We start from the raw sequence: 9,806 nt of genomic DNA, 5'->3' as shown, positions 1-9,806 counted from the left end.
AGGGTGAGAACGGTTGTACAACTTGAATATAATCAATGTCACGACACTGTACATGTAGAATACATGTAGAAATTGTTGGAATGGTGTGTGTTTTGCTCTGTATATTTTCACCAAAAAATAACAAATTAGAAATAAAGAAAGAAAACCTCATGGAGCACAGTTCTACTCTGACACACATGGGGTTGCCAAAAGTTGAAATAGACTCAGTGGCGACTGGAAAATTTGGAAGTTGAGGTCTAGGCACCCACCTCCCAGGAAGGACCCTTGGCATTTGACCCTTCTGGATGGAGCCCTTCCCAGACAAAGAACAGGCTCTTTATATCTCCGGCTGCCTCTGTATCTAAGGTATGGTAGGTGCCCTGGGTGCCACTTGTCGGGGGAGCCACTGAGCAGTTACTATTGGCCATCGCCAGCTGTGAGAGACCATTCAGCAATTTAAAATTAATTGCTATTTTCCATAGACATGCCCAATACCCATACACCCTCAGCCCTGCTAGAACCTGAGCTTGTTGAGGGCAGGGGCGAGTTTTCCTGCCCTGTACACAGGCACAGCTTCTCCACAGGGCTGTTCATAAACCCCACCCTGTCGTGCCTGCCCTCCCTTCACTCACTCCACACACAGGATATCGTACCCTCTTTTTTTTTTTTAATTAAATCACAAATAATTCAGGGCACTCAGCCCCACCAACTTCATTGGAAACCATGTGAGGTGACCTGGATCGGGGGAAGGGGTAAGGGGAGAAGACCTGCTCTCCCCAGGCCTTCACTACAGGGACTAAAAACATCAGAAATCACCTCGAGGAGATGGGGGGTTCAAAATGCCAGGGCTTGAGCCTGCCAGAAGGGGGAGGGGGAGTGAAAGCCACCCCTGAGGGCTGGTGTGGTGCGGAGACAAGCAGGTTCTCTCAGACCTGAACCTCAGGGAAGAATTCAAATGCTCATTTATCATCTTTGCAGGAAGAAAGGCTCAGAATCAGGTTGCCTCACCATTCCCACCTGGACCTGGGGGTGCACAGTGCCAAGCATGCTGAGATGGAAGGCTTTGGGCCCAGACCCTTGCTCCATCAGCTCCACCTGGGGATGAAGGATTTAGGGAAGGCAGGGCTGGGAGCCGGCAGGAGGCTCCCTGGCTCCACAGGGGAGGAGTGAGGCATGTGAAACTGGTGTCTGGGTGGGGGGAAGGGTGTTAATGACGCTGCTTAACCTGTAAAAGATGTGTGGTTCAGAAGCTGGAAGTGGGGGGTGCAGGTGTTGGGGAAGGGAGCTTTTCTATGATCCATGCCATTCCCAGGTCACTTCCCAGCAGCCCCTGGGGGTACCAGGGCCAGTCACGGGGACAACTGACTCTTCACCTCCTTCCACCGGGCCTGCTAGTCTCAGGGCAGAGAAGAGGGAATACCTGCCCATTCCTTCCCTCAAGCCTAGCCCTCGCTTTGCTAGAAAGGAAGGTTGGTTTGTAGGGCCAAGGTCCTGCTGCCTGCTCAGGGCCTTGAAGTGTGAGTTTCCCAAGCCCCTTCAGTTGGCCTGTGGTGGGACTACACCCCCAGCTCCCCTGAGTGTAAGTGAGGACTTAATGGCATCATCAATACTGCCCCTGAAAGCTTGCAGCCCATCCCCAACCCGAGGGGGTGTGGAGGTAGACAGGTCCTGGGGTGGGGGCAGAGGGGTGGCACCCTCTCCCCCTCCCCAGTAGCTAGTGCTCTTCCAGAGAACCAACTGGCTATTCCCATGGGGGGACCCTTTTCCCTAGGGGAGGACAAAAACCCAGAAATAGGAAAGAGGGTAAAGATATTTGGCAACTTTCTGTTATTACTTGGAAGCATCAGTTCCTTTTCAATGTCCACTTTCTGTCAGGTCTGTACGCAATATTCCCTCCCCGCCACCTGTTCTGGGCTCAAAGGGACAGGCTTCATTGCTGTCCCGGCCCAACCCTGAATGTTCTCAGGGGGTGGACCATCCCAGGGCCCTGGGAGGAACTCATACCCCTAGGGGGCTCTTCTCGCCCTCCTTGGGGCTGGGCTCCTCCTGAACTTTCTTCATCTCCCAACCCCTGACCCAGGTGTAGGCAGAGGAGCCACCCAGCACCATCATGTTGCTTGTCCACCAGAGGAAGCTCTTGGTCTCCTCATAGTAGAGGACAGCCAGCACCGTCTGGGCACAAGCCTTGGCCGTGCCCGACACGTTGTGGGTCAGGGGGCTGGTGAACTTGATCTGCAGTCCTGTCACGTAGCCAATGGCGAAGCCGAACAGGCCGCCCAGCGTCATCATACCCCAGAAGTGGGCGCTGCCCAGGTGGGCGAAGCTTCGGAGGGCCTGCAGCTCCCCCAGCAGCAGAAGCAGGGGCAGGAAGAGGACGCAGGCGTTGACATTGTTGTAGAAGGTCAGGCGCCAGATGCTGCCGTCTACCGCCGGGAGCACTTTCTTGGTGTAGATGGCATTGAGTGAGACACAGAGGCTGGCCAGCACGCCAAAGAGGGTGCCCACCCAAGACAGGGTACCCTCTGCCCCCTCCTGGTCCACGCCAAGCCAGAAGCCACCTGCAGCGGGGGAGAAGAAGGATGATGACAGGGAGGAGGAAGGGCAGAGAATTTTGACACCAAAGTTCATGACCTGTACAATGCTGCCCTCATAGCCCTGCCCTCTCTACCCTCCTTTCCACAAATATGTCCAAAGTCTCTACTACGTGCAAAAGGCTATAGCAAGGCCCCAGAAATGGCCCAGGACAAGACAAAGCTCTTCACGGAGCTTACATCCTAGCAGAGGAGAAAGGCGTTAAAGCAGTTCGTTTCCCAGTTACTCATTTAATTGTGGCAGGATCTCTAAAGCAGTACAGCGTGCTATGAGAACCCCTAACGGGAGACTGTGCTGGCCTGCAGTATCTGGAAAGTACCATTTGAGCTGAGGTCTGGAGGATGAGCACTGCTTAGTAGTTAAGGTGACCTTGGGCAAGTGACTTCAGGTCTCTGAGTCTCAACTTCCTCTTCTGTAAAATGGGAACATACCACGTAATCACGACAGTGAGCAGTAAGGTGGAATTATTTGTGGTCTGAAGTTGTCTGGGACAGCCACTCTTTCTGAGACTTCTACTCTCATGCCACCTCCTTGTTAAAGAGCCTCTATGGCCTCACACTGCCTACCATCAAGTCTATGCTCCTCAGCCTGGTACCCCACTCTGGCCTTCCCACACTCTTGTCACCCTTCTCCTGAGCCCTCCTTCTGCTCGCCTTCCTTCTCACCCTGGGGTTTGATGAACCAAAACCAAACCTGTTGCCATTGAGTCGATTCCAACTCATAGTTGACCCTATAGGACAGGGTAAAGTTGCCCCACAGAGTTTCCAAGGAGTGCCTGGTGGGTTCAAACTGCTGACCTTTTGTTAGCAGCTGAATTCTTAACCACTATGCCACTAGGGTTTCCTGTCCTTGTTCATTTCCTGTACCAGAAAACCTTCCTTCCTCCAGAGCAAAGCCCACCTCCTCCAGGGGAGGCCTTTCCTGATACCCCAGCACCCAGACCTCTTCCCCTCCTCTTACTACCTGTGTTTTCCTTCAAAACCACTTGCCTGCCCTGGGCTGCCCATGGGGATAGTCTGGTCTCCTTAGGTAGACCCCACACTTCCAGAAGCAAGGGCTGAACCTTATACATGTTATATCCCCCGCCACAGCATCCAGCATCATGGGGTGTGGGAAAAGCAGGGTTGTTGGAGTCAAAGAGATTTGGGCTCCAATTGGGCCCTGCCATTCAGAAGCCGAGTGGCCTGGGAAAAGTTACTTAACCTCTCTGAGTTCCAATTTCCTTCATCTATAAAGATCTGGTCGCTTTCTTAACCCCTCACTGCAACCAATCTACTCTCCACTATGGAGATCACCAGGGTGATCTTCCTAAAGTACAGATTAGCTCAGGCCCTGTCCTGGCTTAAAGCCCCTCCGTGAACCCCCACTGCCCTTGGGAAAAAGTCCAGACTCAACTGTCAGGGCTCAACTGTACCATGTGGAGTCAGCTTAACTGGGCAGCCTCATGTCTGTGAGCTCGTACTGGCTCAGCCACAAAGTACGCGTGCTCTTCCTTCTGCTGAGAACATTCTCTACTCACTCCTTTCCTTTCACCCATGCAGCACCTCCTCCAGAAAGCCTGCTTGGATTGCCCCTCCTTAATCCCCCACCTTCTGTGTCCCCATCACAGCCCCTACCACTTTAGCATAACTGTCATTTACTGGCATCCTTCATCAACACATCCTCCCTGAGTGCAGGAACCGAGTCCAGACTTGTATCCCATAGCCTGGCACAGTGCCCGGCTTGCTCTTGGCTATAGATTAATATTTATTGAATGAATAAATGAATGAATGGAGGTTGTTATGAGTATTCTGAGTATGTCATACTGTGGTGGCTTGTGTGTTGTTATGATGCTGAAAGCTATGCCACCGGTATTTCAAATACCAGCAGGGTCACCCATGATGGATAAGTTTTAGCAGAGCTTTCAGACTAAGACAGATTAGAAAGAAAGGCCTGGCGATCAACTTCCGAAAATTAGCCAGCGAAAACCCTAGGGATCACAATAGAATATTGTTTGATATAGTGTTGGAAGATGAGCCCCCTAGGTCAGAAGGCACTCAAAATACACAGTGGCCACAACAATGGACTCCAGTATACCAATAATCGTGAAGATGGCGCAGGACTGGGCAACATTTTGTTCTGTTGTACGTGGGGTTGCCAACTCTGGTGACAACTAACAACAGCATGAGTATTAAAGAAGACAAGGGACCTAGTACCTTCTAGGCCCTCAACAGTCTGTGCCTTTTCCTTGGCATAGCTCTGGCAGGTATCTGCCCTGTGTGGGAGGGCCACACCGCCGCCTCACCTGCTCAGCCAGAAGCACCACCGGTCCTCTGGCTGGTTACCTTTAGATCCAGAAGAGTTTGAAACCTCAAGGTTCCAGACTCCAGAGGGATTCTCAGCCAGGAGCTTTGGAAGGTACCATGTGACATGGGGTGGCAGGGAGAGGAGTCTGGGAGTACTTGCCAGCCTGCAACACATCTTCCCCACAGGGAGGAAAGCGGGCCAGGTCCTGGGGCAGGTGAGGGGAGAACACCAGCCTCTCTGACCCCCTACCCCACCAGGCCGGCAGGTCACTGCACAGTTCTCTGAAGCTATCTCACCATCAGCCCTTTTGATTACTTGTTGGACTTGGGCTCCGTTTCCCTAGTGACTACACCTTCTTGCCCCAAAATTCTCCTACCCATAGAGGTCTCCAGTCCTGACAGGCTCGGCAGGTCTGTAGTGAAGATTCCATTTCGGGGGGAGAGAGAGGAAGTGAGGCTAGGGGCTCCCGTTCCAGCTCCCCTGAGGGAAGGGGGACAGGTGTGAGGGCAATGTCAGGAGTGTCTTAGTGGCTCCTCTCCCGCTTACCTTGCCCTCCCCCGGCCAGCCTTCCCTCTTGGGCCTAGACTGAGCATCCCTAGATCCAGGGGAAACATTTTCTAGGACAGGTGGCATGGGATGGGCCTCTCTTACAACCAGTGCATTTCAGCCTGGGGTTTGGAAGCACATTGAAGAATATGTAGGCCAAACTGTGAACTTTATGGCACCCAGGAAAACCTGAACAGATTCACATAAAGGTCTCATCCTCGGATGACACAGCTACGGGGCACCCCAAGGGTATGGCATGCGGGAGGCTCTCCAACCCAGAGTGCTGCCCAACAAAACCTTCTGCCATGACAGAAATGTTCTGTAATGCACTATCCAACATGGCAGCCACTAGTCACATGTGGCTATTGAGTGCTTGAAATGTGGCTACAGAATTTGGTTACACCAAAAAAGAATGAACGGAATTTTTTTATTTCATTTAGTTCTAATTAATTTAAGTAGCCATATGTGGCCAGTGACTACTGACTGGACAGTGCAGTTCTAAATCTTTCCTGGAAAAGAACAGAGCAGAGTGGTTAGAAACACAGGTCCAGGAGTCTGGTCGACCTGGCCAACTGGACCACTTATTAGCTGTATGGTTCTGGGTAAGTAACTTCACGTCTCTGAGCCTATGTTCTCATTTGTAAAATGGAGATGATCACAGTGATGCTACCTACCACCCAGGGGACCTCTCAGGAACAAAGGAGATGCTGTATGTGAAATGATTAGCCCAGTGTCATCATCAATGATTATTATTTCTGAGGGTCAAGCCTGGGAAGACAGCTAAGACCTCTCAAAGCACATCTCTGGGCACTGTCTCAGGCATTATCCCGAGCTGGCAAGATCAGAAGATGTATTAATTAAAAGATACATGGTCCTCTAGAAAGAGCACTGGGTGGCAGCAGGGCACTTGGGCTCTTGAGAGGCAACATAGTGGTCAAGCGTGTGAACTATGGAGCCAGACAGCTTGAGTTCAGATCCCAGTTCTGCCACTTATTGGCTGTGTGACCTTGGACAAGTTATTTAACCTCTCTGTGCCTTGGTTTTTCTTCTTTAAAATGTGGATTATAATCATACCTCTTTATGTGGACTAGTTGAGTTTGTATGGGTAAGAGTGCTTAGATCTGTGACTGGCATATTGTAAGCACTCAATCAATGTTAGTTCCTTTTGCTACCGCTGCTGCTCCTGTTATTATTCTAGCCCTGGCTGGGCCTCTAACTTGTTGGGTGACCTTAGGCAAGTCATTTGCTCTCCCTAGACCCCAGGCTCTTCTTTATATGACTGCTGCACCAAGAAAGCTGGGACAGATGAAGTCCAAAGATCTCGGAAGGGTTTTTCTGTTGTTTCAGCCCCCAAGCCCAGCCCATTCCCCGTGGCCTAGCCACCACTCACCAATGATGATGCCACAGGTGAGCAGGGCATAGAAGGAGGTGGTCTGCTTGAGCAGCAGGTAGGACAGCAGCACGTTGAACACGGTGGTTAGTGAGCGGCCCACATTGTAGAAGGCCACCCCCACATACTTGAGGCAGAGGTTATTGAAGGTGATCATGCCGATGAAGACCACAGACAGCGGCAGGACACTGCGGGCCACTCTCAGGTCCAGGTGCAGAGTGGGAAAGTCCACAAAGCTGGGGCAGCAGGCGGCCAGTGTGCTGAGGCCCTTGCACAGCAGCGTGGTGACCAGGCACTGGTAGAAAGTGACGAAGATGGGGGTGTCCAGCCGCAGGGAGGGGCTGTCCAGCAGGTATTTGTTAAGGAACACCATGGAGATGGAAGTGACCCAGTACAGAGAGACCACCAGTGCGATCTGCAAAGCCCGCAGCAGAAAGGGCTTCTCCTCGCTGGCCTGGGCCTCTCCAGAGGCGTCGGAGGCCCCCATCAGTGCCATGTGCAGGATCCTGGACCGTTTCAGAGGCGCCCTGTTCATGGTGGCAGAACAGCTGGGTCACCTCACTGCCCGAACCCTGACTCCCTGGTGCACGGGGCTGTGAGGTCGTTTCTGCTTTCTGCAGCCCTCAACTGTCACATGGGGGTGGCTTCGAGGCCTCCCCACAGCCCTTCTGTTTTGGGGTGAGCCCAGCTGCGCTGCTCTACAACCTGCTTCTACCCTGCGGGCGCTCATGAGACAAGGCACGAGTAAGGAGTCGGGACAGGCTAAGATGATGGAGCAGGGCAGAGATGGCCGTAAGGGGAGAAGGGAGAGGATAGAATAGAAGGAGAAGGTGAGGGGAGAAGGAGCCGGGGGACTAATGGAGGGCGAAGATGCGAGAAAAGGGCGGAGGGACACTGTGGCGAAAGGATGCAGAAAAGGGTTTACGAGGGTGAGGGAAAAGTGAAGGGAGCAGAATGCAGGGAGGGCCTACGGGACGGTGGAAAGAGGGGTGCAGGGGGTGTCAGAGATGACCAGGGCGGGGGCCCGAAGAATGCGGAACAGGCCCGCGCAGTCCACCCGCGCCAGCTCAATCCTGGAGCCTCCGGAGGCCGCCTCCCCCGGCGAGGCGGGCCTAGGACACATTTCCTGACACGCCCCCGACCCCTTAAAGGGCCCGCACGCTCCGCGTCACTCTTAAAGCCACAGCCCGGGAAAAATGGAATTGGGGCGGGAGGCGCGCGTTGGGGCCCCCAGCCAGCTGCCGGGCTCTGGCACGCCCCCCTCCTGCCCATGGTGGGGGAATCTCAGCAGTCGCGGAAGGCATCTCTGGGTGCTTGAGCTGCGCCCCCTTTCCTGGATATCTCTAGCCCCCCGTCCCGCCCACCCTCAGGTCGGTCTTCTCCAGAAGCCACCTGCTCCCCACTGGGCTAAGGGGCAGGACCATCCCGGCCGGGCCGCGCCCCCAGAGACTGGGCACTTCCTCCGGGCCCCTCCGCTTCCAGAGACCCCATATCAGACCCACGTCTCTTCACCAAGCCCCGCTCAGTCTTCCAGAACCTTGTTGCAGTCCCTTCCTTCCCCACATTCTCACCGCCCCCTGTTCGTCTCCCCAGCCCGAGATCCCGGTCAGGGTGCCCAGAGACCGGAAGCCGCTCCGTCCATTCCAGACCTCAACTTGTCCACCCTGATCCCTATTCGAGACCCTTCCAGAGGCCGGGATCTGAGCTCCCTGAGCCTCAATGCAGCGCCCCTCCCCGTCACTCCCCGCCCCCCTCATTTCAGTGCCCCCGGCCCCCTGCCGAGCCCTGCAGCAAGCCCTGGCAACAGAGCCCGCGCTCCCGGGCTGCGAAGGCGACCCTGCGCTCACCTCTTGCTCTGCGCTGGCTGCGCGCCTGCACCACCCTGCGCCGCACCTGCAGCCACCGTTTCTACTAGCCGCGCCCTGGGAGACTTCCTGCTTCCCGCTCTAGCACGGGCAAAGAGCTAGCCTTCGCACCTGCCCGCTCCCACTTGGGGCCCTGAGGTGGTGGCGGGGCGACCCATGCACCAGCCTGGCCTCAGCCCCGGGTTATCCCGCAGGCCTTGGGGCCAGGCACCCTCCTCTTTCCAAGGCCACCCCGGCCCCCTCCCAACACTCCTGCCCGCCAGGGACCCCCTGCTCCAGTTACCGCAGCTTGCATATCCTGGGGCCCGGCTGCACCCCTGGCCAGCCCGCATTCGGACTGCGCTTCCTGAAGTGAATGCGGGGAAGGGCCCGGATACTTCCCGCCTGCAGGGAGTGAAGGGTCCTCCGCCCCCTCCCAGGGACCGAGCCTGGGGAAGTCGATCAACCGGATCCATCACTCACCAGGAGTCCGGGAGGGCTATCTCCTGCTGCCTGTCTAGCTCCGACAGCTTCTTCTCCTGGGGCCTGAGTTCTAGTCACCGTGAAACCCCGGGGCTGGACTATAAATACTAGCGGGGCTCAACCTCATTGCTCAAAATTGGTTGGTATGGTGGAGATAGGTGTCCCTGGGCGGCGTAAAAGGTTAAGCGGGCAGATTAACGGTTTGAACCCCCCTAGAGGGACCTCGAGAGACAGGAAACTTAACAGCCTTGAAAACCCTGTGGAGCAGTTCTACTCCGCACACATGAAGTCGCCATGAGCTGGAATACACTGGATGGCAACTAACAACAACGTGGTTGAGGGTAATAGCCAGTTTTTAATATTTCAAAAACCAATTAATTAATACCATTCAGTATACTGCTGGGAGACCCTGGGTAGCTCAGATAGTCCACCCAGAGGTGCCTCGGAAGAAAGGCCTGGCGATCTACTGCCAAAAAAATCAGCCACTGAAAATCCTATGCAGCACAGTTCTACTCTGAAACACCTGTGGTCGCAGTCACCACAAGTGCGAATTGACTGGATGGCAACTAGTTTGGCTTTTTTTGGGGGGCTAAAAAAATTTTTTTTTTTTTTTTGGGGTTAGTATAGTGGTGAGATGTTATGACCTCTGTGACTTGTTTTAAAATACTCAATGAGAGAGAGAGAGA

At 54.3% G+C, this 9,806-nt stretch overlaps 1 protein-coding gene across 3 annotated transcripts; it reads right to left on the bottom strand.

Annotated features, from left to right (window-relative positions):
* Positions 1-623: 623 nt before the first annotated feature.
* SLC35C1 (solute carrier family 35 member C1) lies at positions 624-9,150 on the bottom strand. 3 transcript variants are annotated; one of them, XM_049890957.1, is made up of 3 exons: positions 9,121-9,150; positions 6,794-7,320; positions 624-2,537 (listed from the first exon to the last, which is right to left on the bottom strand). In XM_049890957.1, the coding sequence occupies exons 2-3, from the start codon at positions 7,287-7,289 to the stop codon at positions 1,978-1,980; spliced, it is 1,056 nt and encodes a 351-aa protein (XP_049746914.1). In that variant the 5' UTR covers positions 7,290-7,320; positions 9,121-9,150; the 3' UTR covers positions 624-1,977. The 3 variants fall into 3 exon arrangements, with proteins under 3 accessions (XP_049746914.1, XP_049746913.1, XP_049746912.1); XM_049890956.1 differs by lacking the exon at positions 9,121-9,150 and adding an exon at positions 8,641-8,696; XM_049890955.1 differs by lacking the exon at positions 9,121-9,150 and having other exon boundaries at positions 6,794-7,874.
* Positions 9,151-9,806: the final 656 nt, after the last annotated feature.

This window comes from Elephas maximus, chromosome 7, assembly GCF_024166365.1.
Source record: "Elephas maximus indicus isolate mEleMax1 chromosome 7, mEleMax1 primary haplotype, whole genome shotgun sequence".
NCBI classification, from domain to species: Eukaryota; Metazoa; Chordata; class Mammalia; order Proboscidea; family Elephantidae; genus Elephas; species Elephas maximus.
Note: the sequence above shows the minus strand (reverse complement) of the source record. Positions and strands in the feature narration are given on the sequence as shown.

What these genes read in the sequence shown, in the direction of transcription:
- SLC35C1 (XM_049890955.1), bottom strand. Translation starts at nt 7,328, where the DNA reads ATGAACAGGGCGCCTCTGAAACGGTCCAGGATCCTGCACATGGCACTG. An exon ending in CACCTGTGGCATCATCATTG is followed by an intron (nt 2,538 to 6,793) that starts GTGAGTGGTGGC and finishes CCCCCGCTGCAG; the next exon opens with GTGGCTTCTGGCTTGGCGTG.